This window comes from Salmo trutta, chromosome 2, assembly GCF_901001165.1.
Source record: "Salmo trutta chromosome 2, fSalTru1.1, whole genome shotgun sequence".
Taxonomy (NCBI): Eukaryota; Metazoa; Chordata; class Actinopteri; order Salmoniformes; family Salmonidae; genus Salmo; species Salmo trutta.
Genome location: NC_042958.1, coordinates 27354661 through 27373103, shown reverse-complemented (window position 1 = coordinate 27373103; position 18443 = coordinate 27354661). Strand labels below are relative to the sequence as shown.

Here is an 18443-nt window from a genome sequence, read left to right as displayed (position 1 = left end):
TAGTGTGGAGGTTGACGGGAGAATAATAACAAAACCAGTTGATATTGCCAATCATTTTGCAGATTTTTTCACAAAGAAAATTAATTTACTGAGCAACAATGTAAACATACATTCTTCCAGACAAGCTATTGTCCAATGGATTGATGATCATATTATGAGCAACAAGATCTGCTCTTTTAGTCTGCAAACGGTGTCAGTGGAGGAGGTGTTAAACCTTTTGAAGTCATTACCTGATGGGAAATCTACAGGTTATGATCTTATGGACAATTTTTTGCTTCGCTGTGCTGCTCCCCAGATTGCAGTTCCACTGAGATACATATTTAATTGGTCACTGGAAAAGGGGATGTTTGCAAATGTATGGAAGCATGCTAAACTTTGTCCTATTCCAAAAGACTGCAAAGAACCCGCTACTCCTGCCAATAGTCGACCAATTAGTCTACTCCCTACACTCAGTAAGATATTGGAGGGTATTGTGAGTAGACAAATATGGGAGTACATAGAAAATAATGATCTGATTACAGCCAATCAGCATGCTTATCGCAAAAATCATTCCACTACCACTGCATTGGTTGACATGATTGACCAGTGGCTCAATGCTATGGATAATGGCAAGTTTGTGGGGGTACTATTTTTAGATTTCAGTGCAGCATTTGATTTAGTGGATCATGAGATAATTTTGACAAAATTAATGCATTATGGTTTTAAGGAGGTAGCATTGAATTGGGTACAGTCATATCTAACTGACAGGAAACAGTCCACCTATATCAATGGTTCATTTTCTTCCCCTCATGCTTTAAACTGGAATACCGCAGGGCAGCTGCCTTGGGCCACTTCTTTATTTAATATATACCAACGACCTTTCCTATGCCCTAGCTGAAACTCAAGCTGCTATATTTGCAGATGATACTACAATTTATGCAGCAGGACAATCGGTTCAACAGGTACAGCAAGCTTTACAAGGAGATTTGGAGAATATTAGGGAGTGGGTTTGCCAGAATAAACTTGTTTTAAACACCAAGAAAACCAAAGTTATGTTGGTCTGTTCCACTAGGAAAAGGCCAAAACAGCATGGGATACAATTAAGTATGGGAGGAGTACAAATTGAAGAAGTGGCAGAAACCAAACTATTAGGAGTGCAGCTAGACAACTGCTTATCATGGTCATCTCAAATAACTCATCTATGTAACAAAATTATTAAAACAGCATGCATAATCAGAAGGATAGCTAAATATTTACCAGGAAAAATTCTTAAGCAAATAACACAAGCTTTAATTGAGAGTCAAGTGAACTACTGTTCTGTGGTCTGGGGAAATGCATCAAGTGAAGTTAGGAGGCTGCAGATTGCACAGAACAAAGCATCAAGGATTGTTTTGCGGTGGAGATATGGTTTTTCTGTTGCAGTCATACGCAATGTTCTTGGTTGGTCATCAATCGACAAGATAATTGAAAAAAACATGCTTATTTTATTTCATAATATACATCATTTAAAACGGCCAAGTACAATTCACAACGGTAATCAGTTGGTAAGAGACAGACATTCCGTAAATACTAGGAATAGATTGTCCACCATCTATGCGTTATCCAGACAGAAAAGAGAAATAGGCAAAAGAACATTTCGATTTAGAGCAATAAAGAAATGGAATAAATTAACTGAGCAAACCAGAAACCTTTCAATATATAAATTTAAACATTATTTTAAAACAATTTAAATATAATACACAGAAATGTTGTGGGATTACAGTAGATGAAGAATTCATATTTTTTAGATTGATTATTTATTGGTTTATTACGTATGTTTGTAATAGTGTGTTATATGTGAAAATGTGTTCGTATATTAATTGTATTTTAATATTTAAGGACTCTTGGAAGATTAGTCCAAATGGGGACTAAAAGAGAATCAAATCAAATGCCCACAAGGGTGTTTTCAAACAGCTGTCAGTCAAGGCGAGGTCATGAATATAAGCTCCCCACCCAAGATACAATTTCTTATTCTGAGGATTTTAACAGCGTACAAATATTATACGTTTTTGTCAAAGGCTATTTTTACTTGGGAAATAGGATGACTGCGGGACCTTACAAACGTTAAAACGAGGGGGTTGAAATTGTACTTCACACTGAGCCAGCCGTGTGCGAAGCTAACCACTGAAAACCCTATGGAGAGAAGTGTTTGAGAGCTAGGTTGGAGCATGTGCTTGCATGTCCAGTAGCTCTCTAGGAGGTTTGGGCCTACATCCTATCTTCTGATCACCAAATTAACTCTAACCTTAGCGGCATAGGTTTCTAAAGCTTGTGTTTAAGGTTGAGCATAATGTTGTTAGCAATAATCAGGATATGTTAGATTAACCTTTACTTGCCGATACTTTCTTTGTTCTCAATTCAGATGGCACCAATGTCTTAAAAACATATGTGTCGGTTGCAGATGGAACTCCAATAACGAGGAGATATTGTGTGCGTAAATCTTTGTGTTTGGGTCACACTGACACGCTGTCATACCTCCTAAATGTGGCCGGGGGGGCCGTCTTTCGGATGGGATGTTAAACGGGTGTCCTGACTCTCTAGTCACTAAAGATCCCATGGCACTTATCGTAAGAGTAGAGGCGTTAACCTCGGTGTCCTGGCTAAATTTCCAATCTGGCCCTCATGCCATCATGGTCACCTAATCATCCCCAGTTTACAATTGGCTCATTCATCCCCCATCCTCTCCCCTGTAACTTTTCCCCATGTCCTTGCTGTAAATTATGTCAGTCAATGTACCTGGTAAAATAAGGGTTAAATAAAACATTTATTGGGAAGATCGGTTGAAGTAGGAAATAATCAACACTGCGCAGTACTCTTAGGTTATGCCACAAGAGGGCGACATTGACTAACAAATGGGTCCCATAAAAATAGTTTGCTCATCTTTGGTACACTGATTCGTGATTTTCTTTTCATATTTAGTCAGCAAATGATTTTCACAACAGTCTGCTGCACTTGTATACAACTATCCAACATACAACTATTCAAGTAGCCCATCTAGATTTCGTGCATCGTAACATTATACAAACTGTCAGTTGCTTTAGTTTATTTTACAATTCAAATGAAGTTATTGTATTCCAGTTTTTTGGGGAGGGCTGCGTTTTGTGCAAACTATTAATAATCGCGCCAGGGCAGTCTGTCGCCCTGTGCTGTAGAATAAAAAAACACATTTACAGCAAGTGATTTAGTTCGCTGGTAGTGCGCACTGGTTTGCAGCTGCCTCCTAGTATGTGAATATTCATTCCAGGCAGTTTTTACGGAGGGAACGTGTGAGTACTCCCCTTCCCCCCAGTACCCCCCTCCCCCGAGCTGTGCGAGCGCGCACGCGTGCAAAACCGTGTGGGAATGGCTGTTGTGTGACCGGGGGTTGGGCCGCTAGGAGCTGCTAGAGTTTGTAATGTCCGCCATGTTGGCCATGGCGTATTGAACCAGGGAGAGCGGAGCCTCGGAAAAAAGAGACCGACAGAGAGCGATCAAAACCCGGGCCTTCCCGGCTCCGTTCGCATCTCCATATACCTACCCTACTACCAATCGAACGGTTGACTTCTGGCGAACATCACAGATCCATCCATGAGAACTCAAAGCAGTACTGTTGTGAACCTTAGGTTATCGGTTAGATTAATGCTGAATCTTACATTATAAAAAACATGAGTAAATTGTCGTTTCGGGCACGGGCGCTGGACGCTACCAAGCCTCTACCCGTCTTTCGCTGCGAGGACTTGCCAGACCTGCACGAATATGCCTCTATCAATCGGGCAGTACCGCAAATGCCAACTGGGATGGAGAAAGAGGAAGAATCGGTATGTTTTATCGCTGGCAGATTCATATTTGATATGTTTTCCACATTTTCACAATATGGGGGGCGTCGCTATCTTGCCTGCGCAACTATGCACAAAATGGCGGCCATAACGGTTTACCGTGAACACGGTAGATAGCGACGAAATCTGCGTGTTACACCTACATTTTTCCGTTAATCTAATCCTAACCGTGTATTGTTTCGAATTTGGGTTCGTTAGCCGTGTTGTGTCCGCTTATTTCAAATGGAATTGTATTGGAAAGCACAAAGGGGTCACGTGATTCGTTTCGCATCCGCCATTTTGTTGACTTTCACTTAGCCAAAGACTGCTGGGGATGGGCTTTGAAGTGGTGCCCTTACCATGAACACATACCAGGGGGAGACATTGAGTCTACATGTTTTGAATGGGCAACACATTTGGACAGATCGGTAAAACCGACCATGTACGCCTCTGTGGGAGTGTCACTAGTAGTAGTGTTGTCACGATACCAGAATTGATGCCATACCAGGTTTAGTATCACGATACTCGACCGAAACGATACCACGGCAAAAAAAGAGGGTTATAACTAAAGTCATAGAATAACCACTGACTTTTTTTATTTTTTATTTTTACACATTGTTCAATCTTATAGTATTTTCATTTTCTTTCCAAAAGTAAAACTTCATATTACCCTTACAAAAAAAGATTGCTGTTTTGAAACTGCAGCAAGTGTACTAACTGGTGTTTTGGACGCAGTAATTGCAGAATAACTACAGTGTAATGCAGATGCACAGCAAAATTACTACAGTAATTTTTTTTTACATTTACATTTTAGTCATTTAGCAGACGTTCTTATCCAGAGCGACTTACAGTAGTGAATGCATACATTTTATAAAAAAAATTCTCCGTACTGGCCCCGTGGGAATCGAACCCACAACCCTGGCGTTGCAAACACCATGCTCTACCAACTCAGCCACGAGGGACCTTTTTTATCAGAAGCAGTATTTTCTGCAGTATTACTGCACTTTTTTTCGTAAGGGAATATCTTAAATGTTCCTTGTGCAAAACCCCATCTGAGACTCGACGCATACAAAATAATTGTACAATTTACATCTAAACTGTTTTAAAATGTAATTTGATACATATCGGTTCATTTGCTCATCTATGACCATATTGGGTCAACTGCTATTCATTAGATATAAATATATTGCTGTCATAGCTACCTTATGAGTGCATTTCACATTAATTTTGGGTTGTAATCATGTCAGGCTGAATATATGTTCATGTCATTGTTGTTCATGAGAACTTTAAATTTAGTTGAGGGTAGAATATTATGCAAATTAGAGGTTGACATAGTAACATGACTTCCTTGGACACAGGATTCGGGGGGGGGGGGGGCTGGTGGTTGTAAATATGTAATGTGTGACGCATTTCATATAAAAAACGATACTTAATATAGTTTACTTAAAGATGCAATATGTAACTTTTAGGGCATTCTGATCAAATTCAGATTGAAAGATCTATAACTCATTTCTTTCTCATTGAAAGCAAGTCTAAGAAGCATTTGCTCTGTTCTCTTTCCCGTTACAGTTTTTTTTCTTTTGTAAAGCCGCTTCAAACCGCTGAATATGTTGTTTTTGGTTATGGTAAAGGGTACAGTGATTCTCTACACTAAACTTTCTTGTTTTGTCACACAAACTGAAGTGTAAGTGAACTATTTTAGCAACCAGGAAAATGGCGATTTCTGCTTTTTTCATAAAAATAAATAATTTCCTTCAGTCAGCACACTCTCGCACCTCACTCCAGTTGTAGTCATTAACTACTTTACCTCAGATGCACACGGAGACGCACACAATTACACATGTCCAATATCCATGAGTTCATCCAACTCTTGAGTAAGTACAAGGGCTGCTGTCATTGACAAAATCTCTTAATGTGGTTATCAGCTGTGTACAGGCAACTGTCTCCTAAGCGCTGAGCAGCACAACGGAGCAGTTGCTATGACTACTCAGTGGCTGTATTGCATTAGTGGAAACCAAAACTGTTCTCAGGGCATCTCTGCGCTTTTGACCAGCAGAAATTACTTTTCATTGCAGGTTAGGAGAATTAACATGGCAGGTTAGGATTAGCTAAAGTTGTCCCTTCGCGACTCTAACATCTAGCTACAACGGGTCTTGCCCAGAGAAAAGTTTTGGTTTCCACTTATGCAATGCTGCAGAATCGGGATGGGACAGGAAAGTTCCAGGGTTGTAGAACTATAGCATTATGGGAATTTTGTTTACAAGACAGGAATACATTTTTACTCGTGTCAACCTCTAATGCAAGTGTCATGTGTTAAAATAGTTTGTCGTTTGCAACTAAACCTTCCTTGCTCTGCAACACATTTTGCATCGTTTCGGTGGACTGGTCCTCATCTGCTCTGTAAGCAAAGTATTCCCATAGATTGCTTCTGGAGACAGTTTTGTCAACAAGCTGCGGCCGTGGAGGTATGTTTTCGTTAGAAGCCATGCTGTCAGCATTTTCTCTTGCTTCTCAAGTGGCTTGTGCTGTCAGCTGCATGCGGAAGCACAAGTAGCGAGCTTACTACTGCCCCCTTGAGAAGATTCAGACATTATTAGCGACTCGATCCTCTCAATCCGTGTGACGAGATACTACTCGTCAGTCATTTTGATTGTGAACAGAAAAATAAGCATGTCTGTCTTTTCTAATTCAGAAGCGTGCACATAAGCTTTTCTTAGCCATGTGTCTCAGTGACAGGAATAAGGAGAGATGGGGTCTGTTGGAAGTTTGACCATAGCTTAAATGAAGAATTAGACTGACTACAGCTGACAGAAAACAAGCATTTTAGAAGCCAGTGCCAGTATTCATAAACCTCAGAGTAGGAGTGCTGCTGGTTATTATAGGTAGCTATGGAATGAAGTAGCAATCTATGGGTATAGTGAAGCCCAGACTTCTGAATGTAATATAGCTAGATCTGAGTGTTCAGTCCAGGGGTTGGAATCAAAATGATCTTCCAGCGTTTCGTTTTGAACAGAACCATTATTGTTTTTTGTTCCATTCCACGTTTCCGACCGGCAAAATACATTTCTAAACCGGTGCGAAACCCCACAAAGTACCGTTTTATCGTTCCTTTTTTAACTCGTGTAATCAAGTTTACATTTAGTTCATTAAATTACTTCACTAATCAGTGCTGCTAGAGCAGGCAAGCTAGTTCTTTACATCCGTGATGGACAGACAAGTGCCACCTATGGTGCACGACGCGACTGAAATTTTGCGGGTGGCGAGCGAGCAAGAGTGGATTGAGGAGGCTTGAATCGCCGTGCATCTTATGACATGCATTCTGACTTAGGTCAACAGAATCATACCTAGGATGGAGCTTTGAATATCCTTTGAGCTCGCTAGCTAACAAGCCTGTGTGCAGACCGGCACCAGAATTAAAAATACGTCTTAACTTTTTGTAGTTAATAAATCTAACGTGAAATGTGAACTATACCTATAGTATCCTTAATTAACTAGCATTGGAAATGTTAATCCATTCTTCTCTCTAATTAAAAAATCTCCATCTTCTGAATCACGCTTGTAACGTAAGTACAGTAGCCTATGCTTCGGAGGGGGAGGCGCAAGTAGCCTGAACACACACTGGCAAAGATTTTCACCTTGCAGGCAGACACTGGAATACCTTTGATTGACAGTGAAGGCTTTGCATAGGTGCTTTGTTTATCTTTTGGGTGGGGGGGGGTAGAAAAAAATGCCTGGAGCGTAAAATAACGTTATTAACCGGTTCCTGTGCTTTTAAAATAACAGTTCTGTTCCGTGAACAGTGTGGATAACCTTTTGTTCCCTGTTACATTTCTTTCTGTACCTTCAATAAAATGTTTTTGGTTCTGTTTTGTGAACTGGTTCCAACCCCTGGTTCAGGCTGATGCTGTGTGCACATTTTTAGACTATCAGGGGGTTTGATGCAAAACAACTTTGACCCAGTATTGTGTTATAATCCAAAACAAACCAAGTGGCCAATTTTGAGCATTGTGTTATGGTCTGAGAGACAGTAGGTTATTATTGCCTCTTCATGACCTCACCAGGGCATCAGAGGGGGGCCTCTTGTGCTGAGATGCCTCAGTGAACACAGATGAAGGGACTGGGGGTGCAGTTAATTTAACTATCAGAAGAATCCCACCAGCCCCTCTGTCCTGTGCTTTCTCTGTTATGTAACTGCCTGGAGTGACAGAGGCTGTTTTACTTCAGGGGCCCAAGTGATATGCAGCGTGGATGCTTAGCTGTCTGACCCACATTTACACCAGTGGGAACTGGATGGGGAAACCCTGGATCCGTATCCTAAATGGCACCCTATTTCCTTTATGGTGCACTACTTGTGAACAGGGCACACAGTGTTAATGCTCAATTAGTTCATTATGTAGAGAATATGGTGCTATTTGGGACTCTGGGAGCTGATTGACTGGGGCAGACTGGATGGATTGGTAGCTAGCTTCCCCTGACCAGGAACTGGTTTGGTGGTTTTAAATCTTGAACGCAAAGCTCTCTGGCTGGCGGGCTATTGTGAAACCATACCAGAATCAACAGCATGCATATTTTATACAGCTCAATGTTTTATGCAGTGTTTGTGGAATTTTGAAATAGAGGAAAGTGAGGGAAACTAAGAAATCGAAAATACTGTTTGGCTGGATCTATAATGGCCGTAATAACTTCTCCCTTTACTGTCTTGTACCAAATTGATTGTCATTGTCATTGTCTTGTGGTGGATTTCTCTTTGTAAAGTTGGGCTACTTGGTTAGTGAATGGACTGGGTCAGTAACCAAACGATCGCTGGTTCGAATCCCGAGCCGGCATGGTGGAAAAATCTGCAGTTCCACCCTTGCGCAAAGCAGTTAAGCCCCGCACTTATCTGATTCAGACTGGCTGGGTTAAATGCTAAAGACACATTTCGGTTGAATGCGTTGTTGCGCAACTGACTAGGTATCCCCTTTGAGCGCTTGGCTGTTATGTCCCATGTAGTGAACAATTTCCAGCCTCTGCCTGCCTCGCACAGTTTGAGTTTTGTAATCCGTCAAGAGGAACATGTCAGAGACAGAGCTAGTGTTTCATGATCCTACACATTATTACACCTAGCTAAATAACATCACAATACACACAGCCTTATACATCCCTGCTTAAATGTTGAAGCTGCATGATTGGAGTTCAGTGCCAGTGCACCTGCTACTTTACTAGAATTTACTATTAGGCTACTATAATCTGTACAGAGATCTGCTCGAATACTGAACGAGTCCTTGATCAGGCCTGTGTGGACAGTTTTAGTTGAATGTAAGAAATTAATTCAGGGCTGTCACCGACTTAAAAAAAAAAATGTCGACCAAGAGTCATCTGTTCTTTCGACCAATCGTCTGGTCAACATTTGTACATGTGTATTTCTTCATAGGGACATACCCTATATGTTTTAATAAAATAAACAATATGTAGGCTACAGCCAGCTTGTCTGATGCTTTAAGCACACTGTGATTCAATAATTAAAACACAAATGACTCAGGAGGGAGCCAGAGAGCCTAACCAGAATTAAAAAACCTGTTTCCGAACCACCGCTGCTGCTGGCCTTCGCAGATTCTGCCACTTTTAACAAAGTTGCCAGTAATAGTCTACACCAGGGGTCAGCAACCTTTTCCATTTGCAGTGCCAGTTTATCTTACCATTTCAACCCGATCTGCATGCCAGTTCTGATTTTCATATGCACATTTTCATGGAACAGTTTCATTTATTTTAGAATAGTCTTCGTATCTCAATCACTGTCGGGTGGTTAATCAAAATTGAATCTAAATGAAAATATACAAATATAAAATGAACTTCCATTGCCAACGATGTAAAAATAGCCTACATAAATCCAACATATAAAAACATTGCAGCCTGCAGGAAGAACATATACTGTGTAGCTATGCAAGGCCTGTCTGCAAGGAACTTGAAACATTGTATCAACTGTGTCCACCCCAAAAGTTAAGAATCTTGCAACATTGTATAAAATGTTATGAACCCTAAGTTTCCCATGCCAGTGAACTCCATACAGACAGCTGTATTTGCGCAAGGATAAGTAATCAGGTAGGCCTATTTTAAGACGTATCCACCGTATCAGAGCATAATTTCCCCCCTTACACGCATAGTGGTTATCGAAACGGGGAGAGCTGGAAAGATTTTTCAAATAGCCTATATTGAAGAACTATTGTCAGTCTCAATGGATGTAAATTGTGATTGGAAGTCCCATAGGGCAGCGCACAATTGGCCCAGTGTCGTCCGGGTTTTGCCGGGGTAGGCTGTCATTGTAAATAAGAATTTGTTGTTAACCTGTCTGGGGTATGTGGGACGATTTCGTCCCACCTACGTAACAGCTACTGATATTCCAGTGGCGCGATTTTTGAATCGTTAGAAATACTATTACTTCAATTTCTCAAACATATGACTATTTTACAGCTATTTAAAGACAAGAATCTCGTTAATCTAACCCCACTGTCCGATTTCAAAAAGGCTTTACAACGAAAGCAAAACATTAGATTATGTCAGCAGAGTGCCCAGCCAGAAAAAATCAGACAGCCATTTTTCAAGCTAGCATATCATGTCACATAAACCCAAACCACAGCTAAATGCAGCACTAACCTTTGATGATCTTCATCAGATGACACACCTAGGACATTGTGTTATACAATACATGCATGTCTGTTCAATCAAGTTCATATTTATATCAAAAAACAGCTTTTTGCATTAGCATGTGACGTTCAGAAAACGCATAACCCCCGGCAAACTTCCGTTGAATTTACTAACAGTTTGCTAAATTACTCACGATAAACGTTCACAAAAAGCATAACAATTATTTTAAGAATTATAGATACATTACTCCTCTATGCACTCGATATGTCCGATTTTAAAATAGCTTTTCGGATGAAGCACATTTTGCAATAATCTAAGTACATAGCCCGGCATTACAGGGCTAGCTATTTAGATACCCACCCAGGTCAGCATCCACCAAAATCACATTTCCTATAAGAAAAATGTTCTTACCTTGCTTGTTCTTCATCAGAATACACTGCCAGGACTTCTACTTCAATAACAAATGTTGGTTTGGTCCCAAATAATCCATCGTTATATCCAAACAGCGACGTTTTGTTCGTGAGTTCTAGAATGCTTCTTCCCGGTTTCGCGCATGGCGCATTGGCGTGTCAAAAATGTCTAAATATTCCATTACCGTACTTCGAAGCATGTCAACCGCTGTTTAAAACCAATTTTTATGCCATTTATGTCGTAGAGAAGTGATAATATTCCGACCGGGAGTATGCATTGAGCCTAAACAGCCGAATAAAATTTCTCCTCAGAAGCGACTCATGCACGCGCATCATTGAAAGGTCCTCGGAGCATCCACTTACAAAAGGCGATAATATGTTTCAACCTGAGGCTCCCTCGTAAACCTTCAGTTATTTCGCGGGCTCTGAGAGCCTATTGGAGCCCTGGGAATTGTCACGTTACAGCTAAGATCCTTACTTTTCAATAAAAAGATGCAAGACGCACGACTCCTTGTCAGACAGGGTACTTCCTGCTTGAAACCTTGTCAGGTTTTTGCCTGCCATAGGAGTTCTGTTATACTCACAGACACCATTCAAACAGTTTTAGAAAATTCAGAGTGTTTTCTATCCAAACCTGAACAATAATATGCATATTCTAGCTTCTGAGTTGGTGTAGGAGGCAGTTAAAAATGGGAACATATTTTTCCAAAATTCTCAATACTGCCCCCTAGCCCAGACAGGTTAATGGACTTGCCTTGTTAAATAAAGGTTAAAAAAATAATTGCCGTGCAGGCCAGGTAGCCTAGGCCTACTTTTATGCGTAATCAGGTGCGTGTACTTACTCAACATTGACCGGAGCACTCCAAACAAAATAATTAATAAATTGACCACTTGTGCCATCATGGCAACTCCTTCTCAATCTTGGTCATGCAAAACAGAGTTGGCATTGACAAGAGTAGAAACCTCTGGAACCAGGCTAGTACTACACGACCCTACTGCCATTAACCTCTCTAGGGCAGGTGGCACCAAATCGTCCCACCTACGTAACAGCCTGTTGAATCCTGTGGCGCGATATTCAAATACCTTAGAAATGCTATTACTTCAATTTCTCAAACATATGACTATTTTACAGTATTTTAAAGACAAGACTCTCGTTAATCTAACCACACTGTCCGATTTCAAAAAGGCTTTTACAACGAAAGCAAAACATTAGATTATGTCAGCAGAGTACCCAGCCAGAAATAATCAGACACCCATTTTTCAAGCTAGCATATAATGTCACAAAAACCCAGAAGACAGCTAAATGCAGCACTAACCTTTGATGATCTTCATCAGATGACACACCTAGGACATTATGTTATACAATACATGCATGTTTTGTTCAATCAAGTATATATTTATATCAAAAACCAGCTTTTTACATTAGCATGCGACGTTCAGAACTAGCATACCCCCCGCAAACGTCCGGCGAATTTACTAACAATTTACTAAATTACTCACGATAAACGTTCACAAAAAGCATAACAATTATTTTAAGAATTATAGATACAGAACTCCTCTGCACTCGATATGTCCGATTTTAAAATAGCTTTTCGGTGAAAGCACATTTTGCAATATTCTAAGTAGATAGCCCGGCATCACAGGGCTAGCTATTTAGACACCCAGCAAGTTTAGCCTTCACCAAACTCCGATTTACTATTACAAAAGTTTGATTACCTTTCCTGTTCTTCGTCAGAATGCACTCCCAGGACTTCTACTTCAATAACAAATGTTGGTTTGGTCCCAAATAATCCATAGTTATGTTCCAACAGCTGCGTTTTGTTTGTGCGTTCAAGACACTATCCGAATGGTCAATAAGGGTCACGCGCACGGCGCATTTCGTGACAAAAGATTTCTAAATATTTCATTACCGTACTTCGAAGCATGTCAACCGCTGTTTAAAATCAATTTTTATGCCATTTTTCTCGTAAAAAAGCGATAATATTCCGACCGGGAATCTGCAATTAGGTAAACAGACGAAAGAAAATACAGCATGGGGTCGACTCGGGCACGCGCCTCCAGCCCTTTGTCCTCTGATCGGCCACTTGGCAAAGGCGATAATGTGTTTCAGCCAGAGGCTGCCTCGATATCGTTCAGCTTTTTCCCGGGCTCTGCGAGCCTATGGGAGCCGTAGGAAGTGTCACGTTACAGCTAAGATCCTGAGTCTTCAATAAACAGAGGCAAGAACAACAACACCTTGTCAGACAGGCCACTTCCTGCATGAAATCTTCTCAGGTTTTTGCCTGCCATATGAGTTCTGTTATACACAGACACCATTCAAACAGTTTTAGAATCTTTAGGGTGTTTTCTATCCAAAGCCAATAATTATATGCATATTCTAGTTACTGGGCAGGAGTCGTAACCAGATTAAATCGGGTACGTTTTTTTATCCGGCCGTGTAAAAACTACCTGAGAGACAGCTATGCCACACTCCTAAAACAGAAATAAAACAGAATGTCACAGCCTATTTTCACAGCTGATTCATTCCAATGAATGCACAGGAGGTGACTCCAATAAATGGAATGAAATAAATACAATTTTCACAAGTGTTGCCTAGGTTGTGTGCTCTGCAAACATGTCCACTTTGACAATGAACTTTAAAAGACTGTAATAATATATTGAATGCATTAAGACATTACAGTAACCAAACAAGCATTGTAGATTGGGAATTAACAGTAAATTATAGGTCCCGTGTGGCTGTTGGTAGAGCATGGTGTTTGTAACGCCAGGGTTGTGGGTTCAATTCCCACGGGGGACCAGTACGGGAAAAATGTATGAAATGTATGCATTCACTACTGTAAGTCGCTCTGGATAAGAGCGTCTGCTAAATGACTAAAATGTAAATGTACAAAAATTATACTGGTGTGCCATGCCCAAGGCCTCTGCAATGGATTAGTCCACTTAGACGGGTGTCAGTCAAGATGTGCCACAATTTATATATTTTTTTCGCAACAGCTCGACTAAAAAATTCTCGGTCAACCAACAGCCTATCGACCGAACAATCAACTAAATGAGGAAAGTTGTAATTGAATTGAATGTAAGCCTACCTCTACCTTTGATTATACCGCTCTGACTGAGAAGACTGGCTTGGAGTCATCGTGTGTGTCACAAATGGCACCCTTAGTCCCTATATAATCCACTAATTTGGACCAGGACCCATGTAATCAGCTTAAGTCTGAACACCTGCTGGAGGCCACACTTTGGTTGTCAAGGCAACTTTTATTGGAGTCACCTCCTGTGCATCAAGGGATCATTAAATCATTGGAATGAATCAGCTGTGAAAATAGGCTACGTGACATTCTGTTTTATTTCTGTTTTAGGCGTGTGGCATAGCTGTCTCTCAGGTAGTTTAATGGCAGTAGGGTCGTGTAGTACTAGCCTGGTTCCAGAGGTTTCTACTCTTGTCAATGCCAACTCTGTTTTGCATGACCAAGATTGAGAAGGAGTTGGCATGATGGCACAAACAGACTGGCGCTGAGGCAAGCATGCTGATTCTTGTAGCAAGGTTTCTGTATCATAGCTATCATGGACTTTCCTATCAGGGTCCTTCTCTCTTTGTCACCATCCACGCTACAGGTTATACCTGCCTTAGCTAATACTGCTACGATAGGGGTCTTCAAGCTCTTCTTGCCCAGGGATCCTTTCCAAGGCAAATTGGCAGCCCAGGAGCCCCACATAATTAGAAGAGGAAGTGTAAACTCTCAGCTCTTTCCCTGGTTAAACAAAGGTTGGCAATACTCCAGTAAGTGTAATTAGCGCAGATGAGTAATTTGTTACATTTTAGGGAGTGGCGTAATGAAGTTGGCATCATTAGGAATACGATCCTTCGCTTTTTTTCTACTGTAGGTACAGTTGAAGTCACAAGTTTACATACACCTTAGCCAAATACATTTAAACTGAGTTTTTAACAATTCCTGACATTTAATCCCAGTAAAAATTCCCTGTCTTAGGTCAGTTAGGATCACCACTTTATTTTAAGAATGTGAAATGTCGGAATAATAGTAGAGAATGATTGATTGATTTCAGCATTTGTTTTTTTACATCACATTCCCAGTGGGTCAGAAGTTTACATACACTCAATTAGTATTTGTTAGTATTGCCTTTAAATTGTTTAACTTGGATCAAATGTTTCGGGTAGCCTTCCACAAGCTTCCCACAATAAGTTGGGTGAATTTTGGCCCATTCCTCCTGACAGAGCTGGTGTTCCTGAGTCATGTTTGTAGGCCTCCTTGCTCGCACACACTTTTTCAGTTCTGCCAACAAATTTTCTATGGGATTGAGGTCAGGGCTTTGTGATGGCCACTCCAATACCTTCACTTTGTTGTCCTTAAGCCATTTTGCCACAACTTTGGAAGTATGCTTGGGATCATTGTCCATTTGGAAGACCCATTAGCAACCAAGCTTTAACCTCTCTAGGGGACTATTCAACAGCCAGTGAAAAATCAGAGCGCCAAATTTAAAACCACAAAATGTCATAATTCAAAGTTCTCAAACACAGGACTATTTTACACCATTTTATAGATACACTTCTCCTGAATCGAACCACGTTGTCCGATTTCCATAAGGCTTTACAGCGAAAGCAAAACATTAGATTATGTTAGGAGAGTACTTAGACACAAATAACCACAGCCATTTCCAAGCAACTAGCATGCATCACAAATACCCAAAACACAGCTAAATGCAGCACTAACCTTTGATCTTCATCAGATGACACTCCTAGGACATTATGTTAAACGATACATGCATGTTTTGTTCAATCAAGTTCATATTTATATCAAAAACCAGCATTTTACATTAGCATGTGATGTTCAGAACTAGCATACCCACCGAAAACATCCGGTGAATTTACTAAATTACTCATGATAAACGTTGACAAAATATGCAATTATTTTAAGAATTATAAAGAACTGCTTTATGCAAGCGCGGTGTCAGATTTTAAAATAGCTTTTTGGCGAAAGCACATTTTGCAATATTCTGAGTACATAGCTCGGCCATCACGGCTAGCTAATTTGACACCCACCAAGATTGGGACAACCTAAACTCAGAATTACTATTAGAAAAATTGGATTATCTTTGCTGTTCTTCGTCAGAATGCACTCCCAGGACTTCTACTTAAACAACATGTTTTTGTTCCAAATAATCCATAGTTATATCCAAGTACCGCCATTTTGTTCGCGCGTTCAGGTCACTATCCGAAGGGTAACGCGCGAGTGCATTTCGTGACAAAACATTTCTAAATATTCCATTACCGTACTTAGAAGCATGTCAAACGCTGTTTAAAATCAATTTTTATGCTACTTTTCTTGTAAAATAGCGATAATATTCCAACCGGGCAACGTTGTATTCATTCAGAGAGAGAAAGAAAAACATGGAGAAGTCTCGTGAACGCGCATCTCAGTCTCACTGTCCCCAGGCTGACCACTCACAAACTCTGCTGCTGTACTTTGCCCAGAGACAGCAGACACCCCATTCCACTTTCTGCTGGCTTTAGAGAGCCAATGGAAGCCTTAGAAAGTGTCACGTTACAGCACAGATGCTGTATTTTCGATAGAGATGCAACAGAAGGACAACAAATGGTCAGACAGGCCACTTCCTGTAAAGGAATCTCTCAGGTTTTTGCCTGCCATATGAGTTCTGTTATACTCACAGACACCATTCAAACAGTTTTAGAAACTTTAGGGTGTTTTCTAAGTATATGCATATTCTAGTTACTGGGTAGGAGTGGTAACCAGATTAAATCGGGTACGTTTTTTATCCGGCGGTGTAAATACTGCCCCCTAGCCCTAACAAGTTAAGGATGCCACCCGTTAGATAAAATACGGAACGGTTCCGTATTTCACTGAATGGAAAAACTTTTTGTTTTAGAGTTTCCGGATTCGACCATATTAATGACCTAACGCTCGTATTTCTGTGTGTTTATTATATTATAATTAAGTCTATGATTTGATAGAGCAGTCTGACTGAGCGGTGGTAGGCACCAGCAGGCTCGTAACCATTCATTCAAACAGCACTTTCGTGCGTTTTGCCAGTAGCTCTTCGCAATGCTTCAAGCATTGCGCTGTTTATGACTTCAAGCCTATCAACTCCCAAGATTAGGCTGGTGTAACCAATGTGAAATGGCTAGCTAGTTAGCGGGGTGCGCGCTAATAGTGTTTCAAACGTCACTCGCTCTGAGACTTGGAGTAGTTGTAAAGCTGCTTCGAGGGTGGCTGTTGTCGATGTTTTCCTGGTTCGAGCCCAGGTAGGAGCGAGGAGAGGGACGGAAGCTATACTGTTACACTGGCAATACTAAAGTGCCTATAAGAACATCCAATAGTCAAAGGTATATGAAATACAAATGGTATAGAGAGAAATAGTCCTATAATAACTACAACCTAAAACGTCTTATCTGGGAATATTGAAGACTCATGTTAAAAGGAACCGCCAGCTTTCATATGTTCTGAACAAGGAACTTAAACGTTAGCTTTTTTGCATGGCACATATAGCACTTTTACTTTCTTCTCCAACACTTTGTTTTTGCATTTTTTAAACCAAATTGAACATGTTTCAATATTTATTTGAGGCTAAATTGATTTTATTGATGTATTATATTAAGTAAAAATAAGTGTTCATTCAGTATTGTTGTAATTGTCATTATTACAAATAAATAAATAAAATAATCGGCAGATTAATCGGTTGCGGCTTTTTTTTGGCCCTCCAATAATCGGCATCGGTGTTGAAAAATCATAATTGGTCGACCTCTAATCTAGATTCAGTGTAGATGAAGCGGAGGAGACAGGTTAACCTCTAAAAGTCTAAGTGGGGTAGGGGGGCAGGGTACTAAGCTAACATATAGAATTGTTTTAAGATGGTCATACCATGCATCATTTAGCAATTTGATTTAGGATTTCAGGACTCGTTTAGGTATAAAAAAAAATTATAATTGAATTTGGCCTTTACTACTGTAGTCCATAGAAACGCATTGAATAACACATTCATAAATGACGTAAAAAAAAATAAAATAATAATGCATTTTCTGCCAAATGTTTTGAAGTGGCTGTCCTATATCTGGAAGCTGTAAGAAAGATCAGCAAATATTAATATTTTTCTGGGCACACATTTAACCCCTTATTTTTGTTGGCACTAAACTACCTCCATTTGTTTGTATGGGTTACCTTCAGATGAGTCCTGTGACACGTGGGGGTCGTAGAGCGAAACGGAGAACACCATCGTGTTCGTTCCTGAGTCTCCATAGTGGTCATAATAGTTTTTAGGACAAACCATTTGAATGCTACAGATGTTTTCATGAGAAGGCTGATTTAAAAAAAAATAAGAATAAAACATTAATTTTTTGGGGGGATGTATCATGGTCTGACAAACACCACTGTAGCTCGGCCCCCTCTGCAGATGCAGAAGGCCGACGTAGTTAGATGTGGTGGATTGAGATGCAGATCATGCAAAACAAATTATATCTCTAGTTTAGTCACCTCCCTGACCAAGGTGCCCCCCCCCCTCCCCAGATTGCTCAGTTTGGCAGGCGGCCAGCTCTAGGAAGAGTCTTGGTGGTTCCAAACTAATT

General features: G+C 40.4%; 1 protein-coding gene across 4 annotated transcripts in view; it reads left to right on the top strand.

Moving 5' to 3' along the window:
* Positions 1–18443, top strand: part of LOC115153988 (enhancer of polycomb homolog 1) — an 80050-nt gene that overhangs the window by 10384 nt on the left and 51223 nt on the right. Inside the window, exon 1 of one of the 4 annotated variants that reach the window (XM_029699739.1) lies at positions 3321–3815. The exons of 2 other annotated variants lie outside the window; for them this stretch is intronic. In XM_029699739.1, coding sequence (XP_029555599.1) covers positions 3663–3815 — 153 coding nt within the window. In that variant the 5' untranslated portion in view covers positions 3321–3662. Of the gene's footprint in view, positions 1–3320; positions 3816–18443 lie in introns of those variants that run through there. One more of the 4 variants, XM_029699729.1, reaches the window with a different exon arrangement.